The 26159-nt window shown below is 42.2% G+C and overlaps 1 protein-coding gene and 1 long non-coding RNA gene across 9 annotated transcripts in view; one reads left to right on the top strand and one right to left on the bottom strand.

Moving 5' to 3' along the window:
• The window catches only part of LOC311594128, a 297973-nt gene that overhangs the window by 25807 nt on the left and 246007 nt on the right, over positions 1-26159 (bottom strand). For 3 of the 5 annotated variants that reach the window (XR_014777973.1, XR_014777974.1, XR_014777975.1), the window contains 3 exons: positions 24369-24498; positions 21900-21987; positions 9167-10052 (listed from right to left, as the gene is read on the bottom strand). This is a non-coding gene — a long non-coding RNA (uncharacterized lncRNA). Of the gene's footprint in view, positions 1-9166; positions 10053-21899; positions 21988-24368; positions 24499-26159 lie in introns of those variants that run through there. The other 2 variants (XR_014777971.1, XR_014777972.1) reach the window with 2 other exon arrangements.
• On the top strand, positions 11526-25799 carry TMCO5A (transmembrane and coiled-coil domains 5A). 4 transcript variants are annotated; one of them, XR_014777970.1, is made up of 13 exons: positions 11526-11622; positions 12131-12172; positions 13123-13272; positions 13920-14043; positions 15492-15542; positions 16241-16312; positions 19307-19363; positions 19782-19841; positions 20270-20334; positions 21292-21349; positions 23132-23172; positions 25115-25597; positions 25735-25799. XR_014777970.1 is itself a non-coding variant. In XM_084775586.1 (12 exons), the coding sequence occupies exons 2-12, from the start codon at positions 12138-12140 to the stop codon at positions 25311-25313; spliced, it is 912 nt and encodes a 303-aa protein (XP_084631712.1). In that variant the 5' UTR covers positions 11526-11622; positions 12131-12137; the 3' UTR covers positions 25314-25686. The 4 variants fall into 4 exon arrangements, 3 of the variants coding, with proteins under 3 accessions (XP_084631712.1, XP_084631714.1, XP_084631713.1); XM_084775586.1 differs by lacking the exon at positions 25735-25799 and having other exon boundaries at positions 25115-25686; XM_084775587.1 differs by lacking the exons at positions 11526-11622; positions 25735-25799 and adding an exon at positions 11643-11913 and having other exon boundaries at positions 12129-12172; positions 25115-25686.

Below are 26159 nucleotides of genomic sequence, written 5' to 3'. Positions count from 1 at the left end.
ATTCTCAGAGAAAAAAATCAGCCCTCTGAGCATGAATTTTATAGCAGTTAATAGAAATTACCTGGCCTTGTCTCCTAGGCCATTTGTATGGGATGGTATTTGAATAGATAAGAGGGGGCTCACTTTCTTCTTGTCAGGGAGTAAATTTTATCGCACCATTTGTCCTTCCTGAGACTGGTGTTTGAGATGAGGTGCCAGGGGTCATTAGGAGTTAGACTCCACTTGTTTGTACAAGGCATCACAGGGCCCTAGGTCAGGCTCCAAGCAGTGAGAGTTGATTGCCAGAGAGTGGGGAAATTTGTTTTGTTTTGTTTTGGTTTTTGACCCCTTATTTATTTTGGCCTTTTTGCCTCCACAGTACACTCTTTTCCCTTTCTCTAATGGCAGGGGGTGGGCAAGGTCAAAATCAGGACACTGGCAAAATAACAAGTAGAACTATATATCACTGTGTTAAGCAAGAAGTTAAAGCATTGTGCATTTTCCCTCATATGACGAATCCCGGGGAGATAGAAAGGGACCGTGAGAGAAAAGATAGGCATGTGGGATCAGGTCAACAAGGTCATGGATATATTCACATGCAAAATATGTCATGCAAAATATTTGACATGCAAAAATGTCAAGTAAGACCCAGAATTTTGTGCAGATAATATATAGTAATAACAAAGTTAATAATTCCATCATGGGGCTACATTATCAAGACTTTACCCGAACATAAGCATCTCTCAAAAGCCCCACCTCCAAATTCTATTAAATTAGGGTCAGTTAACATATGAATCTGGTGACAGCTCAGGAGATGGCCCAGGAGGCAAAGTGCTCACTGCGCAAATGACAGAATCAGGAGATGGTGGTGATGCACACATGTAACTGTAGCACTTGAAAGATGAAACAGGAGGATGATGGGTTCAGGGCTAATAATGGCCTATACAGCAAGACTTAAAATTGCCTGTAACTCCTGCACCAGAGGATCGAATACCTTCCTCTACCTTCAATGAGCACCTGCACTTGTGTGAACACACACACACACACACACACACACACACACACACACAGCTTAAATAATAAAATTTAAAACTTAAACATATTACATAGGGTGAGGACAACTTTTATTTAAGTAAAAACAATATTTGTGTTACAGTCAAACCTTCAGTTTATAATTATCCTAGGAGAGTATGTGAGGGTGACATGAGTGACTAAGGGGTGACAACCAGGGTCCTAAGAGCCTATGTAGCTTGGGATGGTAGGAAGCAAAAGCCACGCCACCTGAGAAGTACCATGAACTTGGGGTCAAGAGTTTAGGTTTTGTTTTTGTTTTTTAGAAAGTGCTCAAACTAGACCCTGAGGCCACTCATTAGACTTTTAAGCACAAAAGGGGATAATCATGAAATAAATCAAGCTGAGCCAAGATTAGTGAGACAATTGCTACTCTTAGTCATCAGGTGTTATTTACTTCCTGTTGCTGTGATAAACACCATGACGAAAAGAGACTGGGGAAGGAAAAGATGTATTTCCTCGTTCAGCTTACAGTCTACCACCAAGGAAAGCCAAGGCAGGAAGGAACTCAAGGCAGAACCCAGAGGCAGGAACTCAAGGCAGGAACTGGACACTGATTAGTGGTTTGCTCTCCTTATTCAGCTTGCTTTCTTATTCCATCCAGGACTACTTGCACAGAAACTGACGTTACTCATCATGAGCTGTACTTTACCATGTCAATACTTAATTGAGAAAATGACTATTAGCTCTTCTCAAATGACTCTAGCTTGTATCAGTTACAAAAACAAAACAAAACTAAACTAAACTAAAGCACATCGACACTCCATAGGCAGGGTTCCCTAAAATAAAACCCCCAAACCCAAAACGATAGAACCAACAGTGTGTGTGTGTGTGTGTGTGTGTGTGTGTGTGTGTGTGTGTGTGTGTTTGTGTGTGTGTGCCCATGCACATGTGTACATGCCCTCATGTTTACTAGAACATTTTATAACTGTAGCAAATGGGTAGTCCAGTAATGGCTGTCTGAGTACAGGAAATTCTGAGAACCAAATAGCTACTTAGCTCTTGAGGCTGGCTGCCTTAGTTGTCCCAATCTGGTGCTGGCGGCCTGGAAGACTCCTAGAGAATGGTTAGGCTTCCGTCTATAGTAGAAATGTAAAGAAGCTAGGTTTCAGTGTCAATGGAAGGGGGCAGCAATAGCAGCAGTCATGGAATGAGACACACTCACCAGCATGAAGCAAAGGCAAGCAAGCAGCAAGGCCATTTCCTCAGACTACTCTATCTAAGCCTGTACTTGCCAGAAGGTGCTGTCAGGCCGGGGAAGGTCTTTCCTTCTCAGTTAATCCTTCCTGGAAATGCCTTCACAGACCCCCTCAGAGGCTCATATCTTAGTAGATTCCAGATCCTACCCAGCTGACAATGAAGAAGAGCCATCAGAAGCCCCCCCCCCACCTTGTCAACCTGATGTTCAGCCAGATCTTCTTGTGCCATGCCTAATTCCACACAAAGATATAGTACCACCTCATTAAAACCTTACATACAAATATCCCACCACCTCAGAGGCCGCCCCTCCCAAGTGATGTGTGCTTCTTCCTACACCTTGATACAAACCAGGTGGGCTGCATAAGGAGCCTCCACACAGTCCCACTTCCTAACCCCCATAAGCTGTAGATGCACCATCATCTTAAATGACAAAAGTTCCTTACAGTTGTATTTAAGCATCTTAAAACAAAAAGAGCATCCTGAGCTATGTTTATTTAATAGTCTTTACAAGAACGAAAGAGAGAGAGAGAGAGAGAGAGAGAGAGAGAGAGAGAGAGAGAGATGAGGATCTGGAAGGGAAAAGGCAGTGGCCAGCACAAACACAAGTTAGACCAAATATTTGAGGATTCTATGTTCTTGGTTTTGAGGATGGGGGAAGGAGATAAACCTAGGAATACAGGTGGCCTTTAGACACTGGAAGAAACAAGAAACACTCTTGCTGGGATCCCTAAGACCTGCCCACATCTTGATTCTTGACCTCAAGAGAACCATTTCTAATCTCCAACTGCATGATTATAATTTATGTTATACTACACACACAACTTTGTGGTAATTTGTCACAACAATAATTAAAAACTAACACAATAAGAGTCCAATAAGAAGCCTCACTATAGATTCTTTAGACCTAAAGGAATACTGGGGGGAGTTGCTGTGAACTCTCCTCTGGAAAATGGAAGGCATGGCATAGGTTAGCTAGTGGTATTATCATCTGAGCAAAACAGTGAAAGTGTTATAGACATTGTGGCCATAGAACACTCATTATTGCCTTTGTCAACTAAGCAAGGAATTAAAATGACTCCAATATACAATTTACAGAAGGGGGAAAAATGCATGATAGAACTTGAGCCGTGTAGGCTCTTGGCAAGCCTACACCATCCAGAGCAGGGGCTGAGGAGTGTTCCTGGGCTAAGGATGCTCCTGGATTCTTTAAGGAAGTACACTGATGAACTTTTGACTTGCCTATCCTGTCTGTTATTTTAACTGCCTGCAGTCCCCACCTTCATAGTGGTAAGCAAGCTCTGTGGTATGAATACAAACCCTGAGGAATCAGTGCCTCTCGTGGGAGGCCTTCTGACCTGAGGCCTGCCTTAGAAGCTAGAGAGCCCTGGATAGAGAGGACCCTGGGTTTCTGACCATCACCAATCTTGATTAGTATGTAAAGAGCAAGGTCTGAATGACCCTCAAAATATCAGCAACAGCTGTGTGCCAGCAGAATGTTTGGTCAAGATGACAGAAAGGAGACTTAGATGTTCTCAGGACCCTGCAGGTTCTGAGAATGAAATAGGTATGACTGGGTTTTTAAAAGCAGTTACATTTAAGGATGCAGCAAGGCATCTCACACAGAAAAAATAGTAGCAAATGACACCTACTCCGAGGAAATGGTACCAACTTGTGATGCTGGAGAACCATAGCAACCTAGTCACAAGTCACCAAACCAGATGTAATCTTCTAGCACAGTGGCTGTCAACCTTCCTACTGCTGTGACATGACCCCCTTAGTACAGTTCCTCATGTTGTGGTGAGCCCCAACCATAAAATTATTTTTGTCGTTACTTCATAAGTGTAATTTTGCTACTGTTGTGAATCCTGATGTAGCTATCTGATGTGCAGATGTGAAAGGGATGTTCAACCATGCTGAGAATCTCTGTTCTCATAGGGCAAGAAGAGCCTGCTACACGGTAAAGGATGCAACTGAGGAAGGCACGTGACATCTCTCTGCCTGCAAATCACTGACTCCTCTACAAGCAGCTGGGTATGATTCCAAACATCTCCTATCAGAAGACAAAAAGAATTTTAAAATTATACTTGAACTAGCACCCTCATCCCTGGGGCCTGAGTGGTGGTTGATTTTCTTTCCTCCTACGGGTGCTCTTATAAACAAATATTTTGTGGGAGGCATCCCACAAAACAGATAAGAAACTTGTGGAATGATAAAGCCACATGGTCATTGTTTGGGAGATGGACGTGGCTCTTCCCTCCCATTTCACATTGTCAATGATGGTCTCTTTTGTTTATTTTGTTTTGAAGTGGGGTCTCACCATGTAGCCCTGGCTCTCCTGGAGCTCGCTGTGTAAAACAGCCTGGCTTAGAAGTCACAGAGATTGACTGCTTCTGCCTCCCCAAAACTGGGATTAACGGTGTGCACAAGCACGCCTCGCCCTGGGATGTTCTCAAAAGCTCTGGTGTTCTATAGTGCCTGTGGTATGGATGCCTCAGACTACTACAATTCCAGGTGCTTCCTGCATCGGACCTGGCTTCCTTTTTCCGGATTGTAGACGGCCAGTCACCTGTCTGTTTCAGAATGGCCACCTTCTCAATTTCAGTTACAACTTACTTTCAGGATTGCTGCTCCTCTCTGTAAGCCCTCCCTTCCTCCCTCCTGTCCTTTCCACTCCCCTGATAGCTTTACTCGCAGATACATTATACCTAATGCACACTTGGCTCAAAGCTCTAATCCAAAAGATAAAGATATATTGAAATATTACTTTTCTGTCTTAACCCTGACATTGTCCCTCCCTCTCTGCAGTTGCACATATGTCTTTATTCAGAGTCTTCCTGGTTATCCTGGACAAATTTTTTTTTTTACCATGTGTAGTTTATATTTTTAACTCTTTCTGAAGAAAAAAGCCTGCAGAATTGTAATTAGAGCTGTGCTACGCTGAGTCAGCGCAGAGCAGTCTGTCACCTTTACAATAAGGTTTTCTACTGGAGAGCAGGCTGTTCGCCTGTCTCTACCTCTGTGTTTTTTCAGAAGTGGACCTTTCAGAGTTTTCTTTCGTAACCTTTGTGCATTGCCTTTTAGACAAGTGAGGAAAAGACAAAGTTCTGGACCAACCGGAATGAGAGCTGTGATTCCTTCTTTCTCTGCAGATGATAGAATTACACCCTGGAAAATGCAAAGGAAGCATCTTCAGATGCAGTGAGAAGGAAGAGAGGAGGCAGCCCAGCAGAGAGCTGGCAGAGTATCAAATTACCACAGAAAATCAGTAGCTCTCACCTGTGCTCCAACAACCAAGAGAAGACATGAAAGAAACAACACTGACAGGGATAGCCACAATAGCATCTGGAGACAGGCATGTACTAGCACACGTCAGTCACAAAGTCCCTGCCCTCGACTGGTTGACACTTCAGTGGAAACTAGAGTAACTAAAGTTTTATATGTAAGAAAAAAATTATTTAACTTTTACACCTGACACACATTGACTGTGTCTAAAATTTGCGATCCACACTGTTCTTCCTCAAAGGTTATTGTACTTCCAGGTGTATCCAAGCTTTGACACTGTGACAAGCTGTCATCTACAAAGTTCAGATAATTGTTCCTAGCTTTTCAGTCTGAAGTAACACTCAGAAAGAAGGCTGTTCCCCTGATGAATAGATCGCTTCACTCATTTGTTGTGTGTTCAGGGGAGAGGTCTTGTTGTTTCGGGGTTTTTTTTTTTCTTTACAGATTCAGAATTTTACAATACTCGGTCCATTCATCATTATCTTTGTTTATCTTTGAGCAGGGAGCCTTTTCTCTAGGCCTGCCATCCTTACAAACCACGTCTAGCCCTCCCCACCCCCACCCCGACACTTTTGCGATGAAAGCCGAAGCTCCAATCAATCCCCAGCACTGCTATGGACCTGGCTTAGTCCTTCCCGATCACCTGCGTCACCGGTGCTTTTAGAACGCCAGTTCCACAGACCTCGGTCACCACATGCTGCCCTCGTGGTGCTTGCCACCCTTTCACTCCCCTAGAATAATGACCCCTGTGAGATTTTTCTATAAGACAAATATTGCTTATACTTTTTAAATGCCCTAATCAATCTCTTTACATTTTAACATAGTGCTTGTAGTTTTACTATTTATTTAACTATTAATATTGTTTAATTGTGTGTGTGTGTATGTATGTATGTATGTATGTATGTATGTATGTGGAGGGTTATATATGTGTTCACAAGTACAGGTGCTTGTGGAGACCAAAAGAGTGTGTCAGATCCCTGGAACTGGAGTTGCAGGCAATGGTGAGCCACCTGACCTGGGTGCTAGGAACCCAACCTAGATCCTCTGCTAGAACATTAAGCCATGGTTCCATTAACCTTGGAGCCACATCTCCAACACAATTACTACTATTAAAATTCATTTTCAAGTTAAGGGTTTGGGGGCTTGTGGTGGCTGGAATAAGAATGTCCCCCATAGGCTTGTAGATTTGAATGCTTGGTCACTAAGAAGTGGCACTATTAAGAGTTATGGTCTTAATGGGATGGGCGTGGCCTTGTTAGAGGAAGTGTGTCACTGGGGTGTGGCCTTGTTAGAGGAAGTGTGTCACTGGGGTGTGGCCTTGTTAGAGGAAGTGTGTCACTGGGGTGGCTTCGGGGATTCAAATGCTCAAGCCAGGCCCAGCGTCTCTCCCCCTTCTGCCTGCTGATCCGGATGTAGAACTCTCAGCTACCTCTCCAGCACCATGTCTGTCTGCATGCCTTCCGTGTTTCCTTCTATGGCAACAAATGCCCCAATTACATGTGTTCCTTTATAAGAGTATATAATATTTCAGAGGACCTGGGTTTGATTCCCAGCACCCAATATCTATAACGTCAATTCCAGGGGACCTAATGCCTTCTTCTGGCCTCTGAGGGAACAGGGCATGTGTGTGTTATACAGACATACATGCTGTCTGTCTGCATCCACTCACGTAAGATTTTCTTAGTAATTTTTTTTAATCTTTAAAATAGCAGTTTTATTTCTTCATCCCACCTAAAATCAAGCAAGTCCAGGACAGCCATGGCTACACATAGAAACCCTGTCTCGAAAAAACAAACAAAAAAAAAAAACAAAACAAAAAAAGAAAAAGAAAAAAGAAAGAAAAGAAGTCATATTCTAACTGTAAATATGGAAAATAAATTTATACACACAAATGTAAAGTAAATAAAGGGGCTAAGGAAATATCTAAGAACTTAATATACATATGTGAGGACCAGAGTTCAGATCCCAACTCCTATATAAATGCTGGGTGGGAGGAGCAGCCCACCTGAAGATGGACAAGAGAGATTCTCAGAACAAGCTGGCTAACTAGCCTAGCTGATGAAATGTGGGATCAACTGAGAAACCCTGCTTCAATAAAGAAAGGGGCTCTGGATATCAACAAGTCTCTACATGTACACACACAGGTATATGTACACTTGAATACATGAGCACACACGTAAATTTAAACAAGCATATACCTACACCACATGCAGAGACTTGTGAAAATAAATTTTAAAAGTTTGCCTAATGCCTAACATTCATGCAGTTATCTCAGAAGAAATGACCACATTGAAAACAAGAACATGTCACCAATATTAAGGGAGCACTGAATGGCATGCATAATATCAGCTCTGCATCACAACTGTGAAAATTCCCTGGTTCATGTTACAGTTGAAGAAATTCCATTTCCTCTTCCACATGTTTAGATTCACAGAAAAATCAACTATTTGAGAATCTCATACATGTTGAAGACTTTAACAGGTTCTCTAATTCCAATGAGACTGTCAGTCTTTCTTGCTTTCAATTTCTTCATAATTTAATTCTTCATGTATGTATGCATATATGTGTATATGTATATATGTATGTAAAATGAATTAAAAATAACTATACTTTCATTTTGTTATACTGAGGAAAAAACAAGGATTATATAAATGTACTCCTTGAAGGAAGGTTGTATGTGTGTTAAGGACTGAGTGCAGGAGGCTCGTATAAGCTAAGCATGTGATTTCCCACTAAGATATGTTCATAGCCCTCTTTGGTGTGATTTTATGAGAAGGGAAAGGAGACAAGGATGCACACAAGTCCTGCCACAGGTGAGCATCCTTTGAGTAGCTGAGTGTACAGCCATTAGGCACTAATGTGGGTGGAGTTACATCCTCCCAAATGATTGTGTTGATGGTCTACACAGCATAGAGTGAGCTGGAGCCCCAGCCCTGACTAAGGTGCTAAGGACAGTGGGTGGCTTCTCAGGAAGGGAGAATCAGTTTTCTTTAGGGATGTGCACCTGGCATATTGAGCACAGCTCAGTGGGTGGACTTACATCTGGGAGTTTATAAGCACCAAAAATGGAGTCAGTGAGCTATTTTTTTTTTTAAGACACAAAGTTGGAGACATAAGGATAGATCTGGAAGGGATTAAGCAATGGACTTGATCAATATAAATTATATGAAAAACTGGAGAGATGCCTCAGGGGTTAAGAGCCTGAATTTGGTTTCCAGCACCCACAGGGCAGCTCTCAACCATCTGTAACTCCGGTTACAGCGGATCTGATTCTCCCTTCTGACCTCCACAGTCACCAGGCATTCACATGGTGCGCAGACATACATGCAGGCAAAACACCCATACATGTGAATAATTCTAAAATTAATAAAAAATTTAAAGTAGATGATTGTATGAAATTCTGGAAGAAAAACACATTTTTAAAAAAAGAGTTAAAGCTGTGAGATGAAACCCATGCTGTTTTAATTATTTATTGTTGTTATAACAGCAGTGATTCAATAAATTTCATTTTAAAAGAAACACATATGTCTTTTGTCAGTTCAACCTCAATTTATTGGATATTAAACTATATTCCATCTGAAGTTTTACTTACATATAATTAAAAAGGGAAAAGCCAGTCTGGGCCAAATAACAGTATTATCCTCCATCTCTCTCTCATATATGTGAGATATATATGAAATATATATATATGTATATGAGAGAGGATATATATATCTGATACATATATCAGAGATATTTCTACCTCCAGTAGTTCAAATTTATGTTTTTGTGAATACTAGAAATTTATTCCAAAGGGAAATTCAAAGATATTTCTATAAATGAACCTAAATTTTGCACAACAATAGTAACTACAAATGCAGAAATACACAGGGGAAAACTGTATTTGAGAAACAGTTTTCTAAAATGATGTCCTAGATCCTCATTCAGCTATGAGTCTCAAAGCCAGACTTACTTATAAATTCATCCAACATAACTTAGCAAACGTCAAAGAGAGGACAGACAACGGAAGCAGAGAAGATGGCTTTCCGTTTCCCACCAACCCCAGCAAGCAGCTGGAGGCACCCAGCAGCTTCCACTGAGGGCTCAGGTGCACCTACCTGGCCAGTCCCCACAGCGAATGAACAAGAGGCCCAGCAAATCCAGCAGGGGCTCCCAGCCTGGAATCGGGGCAAGAGTTTCCCAACAGAGTTATACACAAAGGAGGAGGAATTTCTGACAGCACGGACTGAGACAGGAAATGAATCTCAGCCGCTCTTCCCTCCGGAGAGGGAGGGCATAGGGACTTTACCACCGAGAACATCTGCTCCAGAAGCTGCACTGGGTGTTAATCAAGCCATCTGTAGTCTGCAGGAAGAGGCTTGTATCAAAAGCCTTAACTTGCCCCCAAGGCCCTGTTTCCACCTTGATTTAACGATTCTCACTGGTAGCAATCTGCTGTCCTCATCCGTGCAGGGCCCCAAGCTGGAGGTTCTGCAGCTCATCCAGTTTGCTTCGGTAGCCCCTCAAGGAGAAAGGCGCCCCTGGAAGGAGATTCAGCTTTATTTTTATCCCAGTTAAAGTTCTTACCTAATCCATTAACAGCTGCAGTAACCTTGGTCCAGGGCATTTCCTGGCGAAGCTATAAGCAGCTGGGGTTAATGAAGTCTCCCTACCATCAATTCCTGCGAGAGGCCGTTGGCCTGAATTGTTGCTTAATTACTCTTTTGTGTACAGCTTCATAAAGCAACGCAATGCCTACTTTCAAGAGATGGTAATGGGGGGGGGGGGTCATCGGAGGCCATCAATTTTACAAATAGTTGGCCAGAAACTTCAGTACGTTAAGAAGTCAGTCTGGCTCACAAATCACCTCAGTGTGGTCCTCTCTGAGGCCTGAAGCTTGACAGGTCTCTGTGACTCACACCCAGAAGACCTTACCTGCTGTGAAGAATTGCCTGACTCTGTGTGTGTGTGTGTGTGTGTGTGTGTGTGTGTGTGTGTGTGTGTGTGTGTGTGTTCGGGTATAAAGAATGCATATTCTTTGTTTTCTGTGAATGATTTTTCCTTAAAGCTTGCAGGAGAAGACATAGTGGGGCTAATTCAAGATAACCACAGGTACTGTGGATACCAAAATCTCTCTGAATTTCTGTCTTGCAGGGAGGGATGATTCTTGGTTCTAAAACTCAGACCATAGACAGCTTGGATGTACCCATGAGCCTCTGCAGGCAAAAAAAGGGGGGGGGGATCTTCATGGCCCTCATTGGTATTTCTGTATCTGCTGTCTCTGCATTCATCTCAGCGTACCCCAAGTTCTTCCTGTGTCCATGAAGCCTCTTCACACATTGACAAGCTACTTTCAGTCTCAAGGAAGCACCACTGTGCTTCCAACCTAAAATTGTAAAATCCTCCCTTTGCAACACGTTTGCTGCCTTCCCCCACAGCCCTTCACTTGCTTGTATTCTCACATTCTCCTTCTTTCATATGCAATTAAATCAACTTATTTCTCCTCCCTACACACACACACACACACACACACACACACACACACACAGAGAGAGAGAGAGAGAGAGAGAGAGAGAGAGAGAGAGAGAGAGAGAGAGAGACTTCAGAATGTACTCTTTCATTCACAAGGACAAATGCTGTGGGTTGTCCTGTTCCCTCTAGAAGACAATGGTACTTTACTCTTCAATACCCATAGGGTGAATGAGTCATTAGTAGGACACATGATAGCACCACTATAGCCACAAGACCAAATTTCCCTTCTTCATCACACCTGGGCAGGAAGAAAAGCCCATTTACTAGAGACATGGTAAAGAAAGTTGTCGCTTTATACTACCTAGAAACAAGATTCCTTGAAATTCATCCCTGCGTAGGGAACACTTAACCACAAAGCCCACACACCTACAGAGGTCTGGCTTTGGAAAGATAACAAGAACCAGTTGCCAGTGGCACCACTGTGACATGCCGCCTGCCCATTTTAAGTCAATTGTGAAGTCATAACACCATGGAAGGTTGTAAGATTCTAGTGGATGGTTCCAGCAGGAAGAGATGAGAGTCTTCAGAAGCTAATTGACTAGGGCGGGATCAGGGAGCCAAAGCGCACCAGTAAAAGGGAGGTAGTTTGTAGAAGAGGCAACAGGGCAGAGAGAGCCACAGAATAGTCTTCTACTTGGTTTTCTGATCCTTGAATAATACTAACACACTTTCCACCAAGCTTGCATTGACCAGGGCTTAGATAACACCCATGATTTTCCAGAGCAGTGATGAGCCTATATCCATACCCTGAGACTTTGAAGGAAGCAGCCGGTCATAAAGAAAGGAGACTTAAGAAAAACTGATCACCTGTTTCTCCCTAGGGGTTTTGTTCTGACTCCAAACTGAGTTATGATGAAAGGCAGCCTCTAGGTGTGCTTGCTTGCAAGACATCTTATGAAATTCTCCAGCAGATCTCTGCACCCTCACTTGCTGATGCAGAGTCAGATGATCAGAAAGACCTGGAGTTTTTGTCATGTCCAACTCATGGGCTCTGAGAGGGAGAAAACCAGTTCATTTACTTTCTATTTGGGAGCTTAATGGACCCATCTCCTCAGTTCATAACCACATCTCTGTTGATATTTCAGGGGTCTACAATGGAAGAACAGAAGGAACATCAGCTAAATTACAAGTAAGTAACATCAACTATGAAAGGCCGTGGCTCAGGCCCTTGATGTGCAACATGTCTGCTGCTCACACCCTCTCTAATCTTCCAGTCACCTCTCCTTCCTTTTTCCCTCCACCCATCTCCCGAGCACACCACTTCCACAGGAAGTGGTAACTACTATAAATCCCCCATACAAGCCAGCCCTTCCTAGATAGGACTTTATTTTTTTTTTCTTCAATATCATGCTTCGTGCTAGCCAAAACAAAATCCCTGAGCCGTACTACCCTATTCCCGATGAAGGAATCCAAAGACAAATTATTTTATAGACTAGAAAAAAGTTTAATGTGAGCCTCTCTTGACTTAAGTGCTTTTTCCTAAAGTTATAATCTCATTGACAATATTTTCAAAACTGATAGTTGTGCTCTTCCATGGCGTTCCTGAAATAGAAGTATGTGCTCACTGAAATGGCCCTCAACTGAGAATCTCAAACATAATCAGAAAGTCAAAGAGACGTGAAACCATGGAAGGAAAGACTGAAGCCCTGTTATGGTAGTAGAAACTTCTGTCTCTGAATAAAGCCATACTAGCTCAGAAGTGCTGGAGCAGGTGCCTGGATAAAAATAGTCAGTAAAAGTGTATTGCATAATCATGTTTTGAGAACAATTTAGGAAAAGGTTGCCATGGGAAACAGTTCTCTCCAGTACAGAGCTATTTAAGGAAGTAAAGTATTTCTTGAAATCAGACTGTAGATGCATCATTATCTCAAGATGCCCCTTGATGGGTTGAAAATTACTGAGACATCGTGGAGGGTGATTAGGGTGTATGAGTTTCCAGGAATGAAAATAGAAAAGTATTGCTCCCAGGAAGAGCACAGCAGATGAACTACCTGTCTCCTAGAGCGACCCCCCCTTGGTCCAGTGATGTTTGCTCTTAAGATAACCAGCCCTTGTTCATTTGCGGGGCTGAGCCTACAGGTCAGAAAAAATGGAAATCTTGAGATTGGCCCAATCAAAGAAGAACATTATCAGTTTGAACATGGACCTTGAAAGGGATATGCAGAGAATAGATGAAGCCAACCAGGAGCTTCTTCTCAAAATACAAGAAAAAGAAAATGAGATCCAGAGGTGAGTCTTGCAGGTTCATGATGGAAGTTGTCAACCTGAAAGTTGAGAGGGCTAACCTCAAGTTTCCTAGTTGCTCTAGAGGACTCCCTCTCATGTAGCAAGTCACTCTCCTTCACTCTGACAATTCTTTCTGGATAGGACACCCAGACACAGCAAGTATGAAAATATATTTATTTAGAAAACTAGGCAGAGCTTGCCTTGAGTTGAACATTGGAGCGTTTAGCCTGGGAATAAGGCAGATCTTCCTTTATATGGCTTGGAAATTATCTGACTCTATGAGTCTTAGGAAGAAGGGTTTCCAACTTGAAATGCCCATGTAGTCATCAAAGTGCCTTTACAACACCTGAGAGTTTTTTGTTTCTTTGTTTGGGGTTTTGGGTTTTTGTTGTTGTTGTTGTTGGTTGGTTGGTTGGGTTGGTTGATGGGTTGGTCGGTTTTTCGAGACAGGGTTCTTCTGTGTAGCCTTGGCTATTCTGGACTCACTTTGTAGACCAGGATGGCCTCAAACTCACAGCAATTCGCTTGCCTCTGCCTCCCTAAATACTGGCATTAGGGGTGTGTGCCACCACATCGGCCTCCAAACACCAGTTTATCATTTCTGAAACTGTCCATCTTGGGTCCTTATGGATTACGCTTGCATCATCCAGGATGGAAAATGAGATCACCCAGACTGGAGACCCCGCAGAAGATGAGGAGTGGGAAAAGGAAAACTACACTGTTCTAGAAAGAGAGAGAGCTCTGCAGGAGCTGGAGGAAGAAACAGCCAGACTTGTAAGCACATTACTAGAGAAAGCGACTCCATGAGCTTCATTCTGGCCTCACCCTAGACCACACACACACCCTCAAATAAGCTAATCTTTCTTTAATCTTAATTTGATAATATATTTAATTTAACCCAACATAGATGAAATACCACTTTAATATAAAATCAATATAAACATAATTAACATATTTCATTATTTTACAAATATTTTGGAGATTATAATTACATCATTCCCCCTTCCTTTTCCTCGCTTCAAACCCTCCCATGTACCCTATTCTGTCTCTTTCAAATTCCTGACCTCTTTTTTCATTAATTGTTGTTGCATTTATATATGTGTATATATTCCTAGATACATAAATATAACCCACTGAAGCCATATAATGTTACTGGTATGTATGTTTTCAGGGCTGACAATTTGGTATTAGATGACTACTTTGTGTGTTCTTTCCTGGGTGAGATTATTCCTATCACTTTCAGTATTACTTAGTTGGGTATACTATTGGGTAGGGCTGAGGTCCTCATTGACATTAGTATGTATATTGATGTCATTTTTGTTCTATCATATTTAGGAATCCATATTCATGAGACTTAATGGGTGTAGCTTCTAACATTTATAGGAGACACAATCCCATAGAAAATTCCCTGTCCCTCTGGGTATTGCAATTTTTCCTCCCTCTCTTCAACAGGATCCCTGAACCTTAGGTACAGGAGTTATACTGAAGATATATCAGATGGAAGTAGGCTCAAAAGTTTACATTCTTTTCAGTTGTGGTTTTCTGTGATGCCTCTGTTGCAAAGAGCAGTTTCCTTGATGAGAGGTGAAGACTGCACTTGTCTGTGGGTGTAAAGACAAACACTTAGAATGTAGTTAATGATTATGCTGGCTTAATAAAAGGTTCTTCTCCAAGATCCATGACTTCACTAGCCCTGGGCAGTTGTGTGGGTTTCAGTACCTGGCATGATTTCCCTCTTGTTGAGCAGGTCTTAAGTCCAGTTAGGGAGCTATTGGTTATCACCAGGACATGAATGCCACTATCACATACCTAGGGTGATCATGCCATGCTGATGGCTATTGTGATTCACAGGTGGCAGAACTGGATAGGACTATTGGTTGCCTCTCTTGTTTGGAAGCTTCCATGACACCTTCTGGTACCACGAACCTAGTCTTCACAAAGGAAGTTCTTAAACTGGTCTTTTTTCATAAAAGATTATGTCCAGGCATGGGAGGAAATTGGGGAAAGCGTAGTTTCTTGGGCAATATTTAGTACTGGAAACATAAACATCTATATCCCTCATGATCTGCTGATTTTTTCACTTGTGATTTGATTTCAAGATCATCTTAACGTTGCACAAACTTCTGTAAGAAAATACCACTATGAAACAGGCATGTCAACTGAGTCACAGCAGATGATGTTATTTTGGTTCACATTTACACTCTGGTCCTTTCTCTCTCCAGGAGAGAAAAAATGAGACTCTGGTCCACAGTATCTCAGAACTTCAGAGGAAGGTAGGATGGGGCTCCATCTTTCTCAGTGCTTCCACAGCATCCTCATTCCCAGAGAGGCAAAATGAGGAAGTGGACACGGGATCAAAGAAGCCTTAATTTGGCATGGGTCAACTCTCTGACCCACTCCTCTGTGGTTAAGGCTCATGTCAAAAAGCCATGAATATTCTCTGCAAGTATCGAGTACAAGGGGTAGTGGACAAGGTGTTCAATGATCTCACTAGTTCTCCATTCTTTTCATAGGAGATAGATTCCAATAGACACTCTGCTGAAGTGCTTAACCAGAACCCTTATGAGGAGTTAATTTTATCTTCATGGCACACACACGACTATCTTTAATCCCCAAAGATTTCCTCTTCTATCCTCTTCACAATGCAGAGAACTTGACACTGATACCCACTCTGACTCACCCTGAAAACCTGAGTATCTTATCCTGAATTAGGGCTTGAAAGAAATGCTTGCTTATCCTGACTAGATAACAAGATTAGTAAAAAGAGACAGGTAGAACAAAGATAGTTCCACAGGACACCAAATATCTCTCAAGGGCCATCTCCTTGAAGTGTGCATATAGCCATGACTCAACCCACACACCAAAGGATAACTTTTATCTCTGATTGTCATCATCATCATCACTGCCATCATCATCTTCATCATTTTATGTTTGTATTTGAAATGTGGTTTTTTTTTATTTGAAACTATAGCTTACAAAGAAGTCACAAAAGATAGTCAAGTGTGAACAAGGTGATCTGGAAATAACCCCTGAAGAGTCCAAGGTAAGTGTTAAAGCAATCAAAGGTGGGTTTGGACTACATGGCCAGGAAACAGCTGTCAGGCTGGACACAATCATCAGAGTAGCTGTAAATTCTTTATACTTTTGCCCATGCCCATATCAGACTTGACATAGCCAGAGCCACTGAGGTTTTTTGTCTCTCCTCTACCCTTATTCAAGAACTTCTCTGTGCAGGAGATTTTATTGGGAAGGACAGGACACCCATGAGTACAAATTATTGGGGGGAGCTGAAGCACCTCACTTAAGCCCTGGCTCTAGCCCTGGTGTGTGTAATAAGGCTATGTCATCACTCTCTCACAGTCTTGGCTTGAAGAAAAATGAAACTGTGTATATGAAACATTCTTTCCTCTTTGTGTTATCCAAATGGTCACAAAGTCATCTAACAATTTTGAAATTGTTACTTAGAAGTCTGGCTGAGGTTACATATAAGTTTAATAAAAGCAAACTTAGGATCTGCAAGTCAATTGAGTTTCAAATAAGGTGTACTTGTTGATTGCAATAAAAAAGAATATGTTCACTTAGTCCCTAAACTAGTTAATGATCGATATGTTCTAAACATGCTATGAATGTATAGTATTTCCCTAATTATGTTCCAGATCTAAGGACCTAAAGCCAACCACAAAGTATCTAATCAAAAGTGCAAGAATCAGAGACATTTTTTTTTGGTACTGAGAAAGCAGATAAAAGTTCTCCTTTACATGTTCTCTAGAATTACATCTATGTCCAAATCTACCTTCACTGTGCATTCAAAAGCCTACACATTTCTGAAGAAATGGAGATGCTGAAGATAGAGGCAGAGAATAGAAGTGTATAGAATTCTTGTCCCGCCTTCTGCTGGCTAATTTAGTACTGAGGGCCACACACACAGGCATCCCAAAGCCAGCAAGCAAACTTGCTTGTCTATGCTCCTGTAGGAAACATCTGGGAAGAAGAGAATCATGGGTCCAAGGCTGCATGAGAAAGAAATTGGAGATAAGACCAGAAGGGGTTAAAGACCTTAACTATGCTTGCTACTTAAGCAGACTGGGTTTCTCTTTTTCTGCAGAACAGGTTTTGCTGTAGGTAACCCAGCCATAATCAGGAAACACATTGGATCTGGCTGAGGTAGCTGCAGGCATTTCATCCATTGTGAGAGCTTCCGCCACGCTTTGCTGTAGACTGCCATTAGCCCTGTGAACTGTCTGTTCTGTGGCGTTGTGGTGTGATTCCTGTGTGATGCACAGCATCTTTTCTACTTCTTTTCCTCTGGCATGTTAGTAATCAGGCCAGCCACTTAAGGAGGTACCTGCTCCCAAACCTTATGACTCATACCATCAGCCCGGAAGAATAGCTCTTAGAACATCTGGATGGCTGGCCTTGATGTAATTACTTGAAGGGAGAAGTAACTGTGCAGCGTGCAGATGTCAAATCACGGCATCTAGATGGAAGAGGAAAACTTGAGCTGAATGGAGAAGAGTGGTATTGTGCTCTGCCTCCACCGTGTACCCCAAATGCAACCCCTCTTCTCCATCTGTTTGTTATCCCTGTCACTCTCTGCTTCTAAAAGCCACCATCACATGAGCAACTGAAATCGCCTGAGTAACTATTCTCCTTCTATCTTCTTTTACTCCCAAAATATCCACTTTCTACACACGGAGAAAGCTGTTCTTCCAGATCACACTGCGGATCTTGTCTTTACACTTAAAGCCCTCCCCTGGATTCTCCCTGCAATTAGAACCAAGAGCCAAATTCCAGCTATTGGCCCAGTGTCCTATAATGTAACTGAGGCAACTCCTCCTTCCAAAATCTAAGACAGTGCAGCTCTCAACCTTCCCAGTGCTGCTAAACCTTTAACACAGTTCCTCATGCTATTCCCCCCAACCTTAAAATTATTTTTGTTGCTACTTCATAACTATAATTTTGCCACTATTATAAATCGTAATGTGAATATCTGATATTTAGATGGTCTTAGGTGACCCTTGTGAAAGGGCCATTCAACTCCCTTGTAGGGGTCACGACCCACAGGCTGAAAATCCCTGATCTATGGGTTTCTATAACGCCCTTCAGAAGCTACAAGGTCCTATAGCCTAGGCCACTCCCTCTAGAAGCTACAGGGGCCTATGATCTAGGCCCTATCTGCCTTTCCTACCTGTTCTAGCTCTCACACTTATCTCCCTGTTCACCATCACCACATGAACACTGCTTCCTGACCTCAGCCTTGGCCATAACTTCGCTGCAAAACTTAATTCTCCAAGATGTCTATCAGGCTAACATTTGTTATTTAGGCCTTTGCTCAAGTGTCATCTCATTCCAGAGGCCTTTCCCGCTGCTTCACACGTCATCCTCTCACACCTCCAACTCGTCACTCCCCCTACTCACATTCTGTTTTTGTTGCACAGACCGTTATTGCACTGACTTTTTTTGTTATGTCCCCAACTATCATGACATCTCCTAATGAAGGCAAAGGGCTCACCAATCCTTGCTTTCCAGAGAGAGAAAGAGAGAGAGAGGAGAAAGAGAGAGGCAAAGAGAGAGCTTGTTTGTGTTGGTTTAGTATAGTGGTCAATGTAATATACTGTTTTTTCCCAAAGCAGGGAAGAAAAAAATATAGTGAGGGATAAAATACTGAGCAAAAGTCCTGAATCAAACTAATTACAGAGCAAGTTCCAGGATAGCCAGGCCTACACAGAGGAAAGATATTGTGGTGGGGGGGATCGGGGGTGGGAGGGAGGGTGTGGAGGATAGGAAGAAAAGGGAAAGTCAAAATTCCCTTCTCCAAGACTTGTAATTTTTTGGAAAAATAGCTTAAGAACCATATAACTCAAGGGCAAAAGTAACAGACAAAGGCTCAGTGTAGAAAAGTCCATTCAGCTGCAAAGCTCTGGATGCTATCTGGCCCCATCGACTGTGGCCTGACGCATCAAGAGCTGTCGGATAACCGCTGGGATGAGGCACCTGTCTTGTGCATTTTCATCTGAGGTTTCTGCCCTTTCAACAGGTTAAGTTACAGCAGTTGGAATCTTCCTGTGAAGAGCAAGAAAAGGAGCTTGGCAAGGTAACATCAGAGACCTCAAAGTTCTTCCCAAAAAGGGGAAACATAATCTTCCTAGTACTAGCCTAATACACCCCTCAGAAGATTGACATGTTATCAGATTCCAGACTCATGACCATCCTGGGTCTAATTGGTGGTTTAAAAAGGGGGGGAGGGGAAGATAAACGTATTCCTCTAGATTTTCTTCAGCTGACCATTCCATTTTACAGGACACATCCTAACACATACTAGTATCTAAAGTCCTCTAAATAATTCCCATCTGGACTATAAAATATGATTTATTTGTCCTCAGAAATGAACTGAATTTAGATATACAGCAAAAGTTTACACTGTGGGTTTGGGAACAGGGGTGGCACATGCACACTTCTGCTCTTGCAGTAACAAACTGAGAAAACTCTAAGACTCAACTTTGGTTTCCCAGATCATGGAAGATTATATGTTTGTGTCTCAGCTCTGTGAAGATCAAGCTCTCTGCATAAAGGTACAGCTTCTCAGGCAAGGGACAGCAGGAGGATATGTAACCAGGATGCTCAAGGGATACTGCCCAGAAAAAAGTTATCTCAGTATTGTTTGGAGAAAGACTGTATGGGCCTCAGTCCCCAGCCCTTATCATTGTATTGTACTTTGATTTTTTTTTTTTTTTTTTTTTTTTTTTGGTAACTGCTATCTCGGTGTCTGTGTTCTTAAATTAATAACAAGCATGTCTGTGGGTCTAGTCCCAATTACTCTTGGGAACCTACTCCTACTGAGGAGTAAGGTGAGAGAAAGGGGGTGCTTTGAAAGGATGCCGCCATCGTGGGAATACCAAGCTTTCATTGTAGAGTCTAGTGAAAAGTGATTGCATGCTCAGAAAAAAAAATCAACAAGTGTCCAAACAGTAACTGTGGCTCCCTTCAACTCTCTTTAAAGAAGTACCAGGAAGCCTTGAAGAGAATAGAAGAAGAACTAGAGACTGGATTCCTTGAAAGAGAAATGTGAGCAGTCACAAGGGAACATCCAGTTTGGTGGTAACCCCTTCTCAGCTGAGTCAGAGCAAGCTCTGCCCAGGTCCCCTCTAGAGCTGAGCAAGCCCCTCCTTTTGTGATCTGGGTAGCATCAGAGCCTTAAAGGACTTCAGAAATATGTCTTCCTTCATAACTTTCACACACTGCTACATTATTATTTAGGTTATTGCTAAGAGCATAAGCATGCATTTTTTTAAAGTGCTGGTGTCTGAAATCCTTCATAAGTGGGGGTATTCCTTACTGTTTACAGGATGACCTTAAAACTGTCATCATCCTCACTTCTAAATATGTAAAATCCCAACCATGATACAGACATGAAGTGCACCCTGGAGAGACTGTCAAAACTGGAGAACTGTCAACTCCATTGAACTATGAACATTAAAAACTCTTGCAAACAGGTGTGCCCTCCTCAGATGCAAATAGTTACAGAAGCAAAACAAATAGCCTTACCTCTATCACGTCTCCCTCTTTGGGAGCGAGTCTTAATGAATATGCATTTCTGTTTATAAAATATTTGCAGGGTCTTTGGCTCAACAACAAGAGGCCAGAAACTGCATAGTTCTCTAAGTAGGCCTCTTATAAATGGCAAGGTAGAAGCCAGTTCCTAGGACATGGAAGTCCTTTACCCTAAAGGACACTCTCAGGTCTTTTTAGATGCTTGTTGGATGTTACATTTAGACTTCACTGTTAATCCAAGGATATAGAATAGAGTTGTCCAGTAGGAAGCCACCATCTACAGGTGACTGACTTCTGAGTACATGGAAGATAAATAATGTGGCCAAGGAACTGGGTTTGTTTTAAATATATTTAAACAGCCATGGGTACTGTCTATGCCACTGGCTAATACAGCTTTTAAATAACCATGTTATACATTATGAATATTTCAATACTGTGTCCAATCTCTTCTGTGGTTTCTTTTCCTCCTAGATCAAAAGTCTTAAGCATGGATTATGAGAGAGGAAAGAGTAACAGCCTAACTATTAAGGTAAGGATCCCATTCCTTCCACTCAGTGCCTTCACCTACGAAGGGAGTTTCCAGGAACTGTGAGTCCCCAAGTGGACGCCCGGTGTACTGACTGCACGTTGCAAAAGTATCCAACTCTAATCCTGAAGCATTCTATCCCACCAGCCCCCAAGACGCAAAGGAGCAGCTGTCTCTCGTACTTCCACCCATACAAATGACAGCTTCCTAAAAGTTATCCTAAGACCGAAAAGAATACCAAACAAAAGAGGAAAGAGCATTAATTGAGGGTGTGCTGTATAAGAGGGGCAAATACAGCACTTTTCTGTTCCCCCACAATGCATTCTTGAATCTTTTACAACACAGGTCCCCAGGTATGTGCCCACTGTGGCTGGAGTTGTTCTGTAAGTTAAAACACATACTTCTTTATGTCACCTCTCAGTGTCTGCCTACAGTTAGCATCACAATGTCACCACATGCAAAGGTCTGAAGAGGCAGGATTTTTGGAAGCAAGGTACCAGTCCTCTACCCTTCTGGTTGTCTCATAGCAACAGGCACACTGGGCCACACTGACCTTACAGCCAAGGTTGACAATCGCCAGAGTTTTCATGTAGTCAAGATAGATGTTTCTTTCAATCTCCAAAACAAGAGTCCATCTCTTTCTGGAAAGGAAGATACCTGATGTTAACTGTGGTCCTGGGATCAGCCAGATGTCTGCTTCTGTCATTCTGGTCCCCAGAATTTCACATCCCACTCAGCAAGTTAGACTCCTGAATTTTGCTACGTCTGACATTCTAGAACCAAGTTTAGCCTGCTCCAGCATCCATTCTCAGAGGCCCATTGATGGATCCTCCTTCTTAGCAATGGCCAGAGAAAACTAGATCATTTTTTTCTTCTGGAAGCCTGTTCCAGTCCGGTGAGGGTCCACTGGCCAGTGATGGTCAAGCACCTTTGTGCTCTGAACACCTGTCAAGCACCCCAGCCTCCTCCAGCTACAGAACACATTTCGAGTTTTCCAGTTTCTGACTCCAATTCTGTTGGCTTCAAAATGTGGCCTGAACTTCTCTTACTCTTGACGTCACAAGGACAGTACAAACATGATGAAAGAGCACAGTAGAAAGGCGATGAAATAGCTGAGGAAATATCTTGGAAGAGAGATGCCAAAGAAATCCAGAAAGCCTGGTTTTGAGAGTATTTTAGTCCTTTTGAAACTTCTCCCTTAGGTCATGTCTGTATGATTCCCATGGGCTGTAAGTTCTCCTTGGCTAAGTCATAAGTAAATGAGCAGTTTAGAGAGTTAGGAATGTAGACTCTAAGGACCCAGTCTGTAGATCACTTACCAACTATATTATCACCTTATTAATAATTAGCTTCCTCTGCCTTGGTTTATATCAGCCTCGTGTGTGTGTGTGTGTGTGTGTGTGTGTGTGTGTGTGTGTGTGTGAGAAAACCAAGTCTGGAAAGAAGACTCAGTTGTTAAGAGTGTTTGCCACTCTTGAAAAGAACCTAAGTTCATTTCTCAGCACCCAAGTCACTCCACTCACTGTACCTGGAGCTCCAGCTCAGGGGATCTGACACCCTCTCTTGGCCTCCATGAGCATCCAAGCCTACATACACATATCCATGCAGAGACACACATAATTTTAAAAATAAATAAGATAAATCTTTACAAAGAAACTTTCACCTTGATGTCTTGTACATACATCAAGAATTTTTAAGGTTTACGTAAATATAACATTCAACTGATGATTCACTAATGTTGTCTGACAGCTTCCAGAAATTATTTATTATTGGCGTTTCTTCCAGGATGCTCCCGCCACCAAAAAAGCATCGATGTTCTGTAAAAGGTAAGCAAGGTCTCTCCCAATAAACTTCCTGCAAAGCTAAGGAGCCCAGAGCCAGACTTAGCCATCCCAGCAGAGAAGCAAAATCTGGACAAGAGTTGGGCAGTGGTGGCACACACCTTTAATCCCAGCACTCAGGAGGCAGAGGCAGGTGGGTCTCTGAGTTCAAGGCCAGCCTAGTCTACAAAGTGAGTTCTAGGACAGCCAAGGCTACACAGAGAAACCCTGCCTTGAAAGAAAAAATCTAGACAAGAAGAACCTGATATACACACACACACACACAGTGGCACTAGCCTGCTGGGGTGTGTGTGTGTGTGTGTGTGTGTGTGTGTGTGTGTGTGTGTATGACCACAGTTGTAGTGACATGACTTCTGATGCAAAGGCAACTGATAAACTCAACTTTGCAGTGTCAGAAGTTAGCAACTTAGTAGCTCTGAGGAAAGAACCCTTGATTCCCACAAAAGCTGTGGCAGCTCTCACATTTGAGGTAACATGAGGCATACAGTTTCCCAACAGAAGTGATAGGCAGTGGGAAGGGGCCAGAACCCCTAACTTCAAGTACAACCACCATCTGACAGCAGGCATAGGAAGCAGAAAACATTTGTTGAAGGAAATCCCTAATACAATCCAGCACATAATTTTTTTTAACTTTTTAAATACACCGGGACTGAAGATTTGAACATCTGAATACATGTCAGTCCCGAGGGAAACACTGGCAGCAGGGAACAGTTGGTACTCAGGAAGCCCCTCCACACGCAGGAAAAAGCCAAGTTATGTTCCATGTGGTCTGCATCAGGAGGCATAAAGAAACATATTCAAAGTACTGTGAAGTATGGCTTTAAAAGAGCTCCATCAGGACAGTTAAAATTATTAGTGCTTAAAAGTCAATTCCGATTCTCTAGAAAGTTTGATTAAAGAGAATACCCTTGACCAAATATACCTTAATACCACATACAGGGACCATTACACATTCCCATACCCCTACCTAGGACATTCCCAACGTAAGCCCCCAGCTGTTCCTCTAATCCATAACACCAGAGTCCAACAGGACTCGCTCTGATTTTTGCCATGTTTTATTGCTTAGAAGTAGCCATTACATCCTTTCCACACTCCAGAGCATGCCCAGAGCATGCAGATAGTCAGTAAACAAACCCACAGAGACTTTGAATAGAAAAATGAGAGTATCTTTCTAGACTTACTTTTGTTTGGGTTTGGCTTTTTGAGACAGGGGTTCACTATGCTGGTCTCCCAATTCACGATCCTCCTGCCTCAGCCTTCCAGATGCTGGTGTTACAGACATGCGCACCATATTTGACTTAAGCGTTCATTCTGATCAAATAAAAGGTTGACAAACAAGACCTTGTTAAAATTAAGAACCTTTATTGTCTGATACCTGAGAACAAGGAAACATTATAAATGTGGAAAAGTATAGAGCATTATACGCAATAGACAAGGATATACATCCACAATATATAAAGAGTTCCTGTAAGGCAACAAGTACAAATCACTTAATAGGTAAACAGGCAAGAGGAAAGAAACCCATGAGACCAACCAGCCTGTAAACACATGTTCAGCTTCAGTGTTCATGAAGGAAATGTGGATTGATGCCAAACAAGCTCTTGTTTTATGTTTGACTGGCAAAATCTTAAGCATCTGGTAAGATCCTGTTGAAGGAGATGTGGGCCCACAGAAACCCATACTTACATGCAACTAAGTACTTTGTAAAATAATTGGTTAAATAAATAAGGAAACAATTTCCATAGTGAAAAAAGTGGCATGAAAAAAAAATAAAATTAGGGGTACATGGAAAGATTAGCTGACTGAGTAGTGGGAGCAGTTAAGGGGTGACAGTGGAATGTAAAGATTCAGATGAGCTCAAGTGTAAGGTTCTGTTCTGTTCCAGGCTTCCCAACCCTCGTTAACAGTTTCTGGGGTTCTCTTTCAGGATTCTGCACTCTCTCTTGTTCACCATGCTGTTTTTCATCAGATTGCTGGGGTACCTGATCTTCCATCTAAGCTTTATAAATCCCGACCTCCTCGTCAACGCCCTGCCCAAGATCCTCAGCAGGGACGTATTGTGGAAGCTGCAATGTCTCCTCTTTCCTTCTCTCACACTTGAGACAGAAGACATATTACCCCACTGATCCCAACCAGTGTCCACGGGCAGCAGAAGGCAAGAGGGACGCAGGCCTGTAGATGGGAGGTGGCAAACTCTGTGGAAAGAAGAGGTACTCCTCGGTTTTTTCCCTGGAGTTTGGCCTACTTGGTGACCACCTGTCTCCATGTCACTTTTCCAAGATTAACCTTGCCCAGTAAAGAACTCTGTCAATAGGTCTCTGGATGAATGAGGACAATTAATGGCACCTAGTGGGACAAACTCGGCTAACTGTGGAATCCTACAGATGCTCTGTAAAACCAGAACTAACCGGTGAGTTCCATGCATCTTCAAAATCTAATGACCAAAATCCCTGAAGTACAGAAGAGCCCTCACTCCTTACAGTAGAACGTATATGAGAATCTAAAGGAGTGTGTGTTTGTATATGGTGTGTATGTTTCCATTAACAGGCTTGGCTGTAGTGTCACCTGTGTCACATCAGACACTTAGGAGACTAAAGCAGAAAGATCATGAGTTCAAAATCACCAGAGGCAATATAGGAAGACCTTTTCTTTCTTTTTTTTTTTAAACTATTCTTATTTTTGTACAATTTCATTTATTTACTTATTTTAATATATTTTATTAATTTATTCATATTTATTCATATTGGAAGATCCTTTCTTAATAATATTAATAATGATAATGATAATAATAATAATTATCATCATCATGATCATCAACCAAAATCTATGAATATAAGGCAAGGATGGGAGAAGCCTCAAGCCTCAAATTGTCATCAGGGTCTCATTGCCTTTTCTCTCTTCTTGATCATTGCCCTTTTAGTTCAAGCTGACTGTCAGCACCCTAAATTACGTACCTCAATTAGCACGCTCAG

The sequence above is a fragment of the Acomys minous genome (genome assembly GCF_964271855.1).
Source record: "Acomys minous genome assembly, chromosome: 3".
Classification (NCBI taxonomy): domain Eukaryota; kingdom Metazoa; phylum Chordata; class Mammalia; order Rodentia; family Muridae; genus Acomys; species Acomys minous.
Note: the sequence above shows the minus strand (reverse complement) of the source record. Positions and strands in the feature narration are given on the sequence as shown.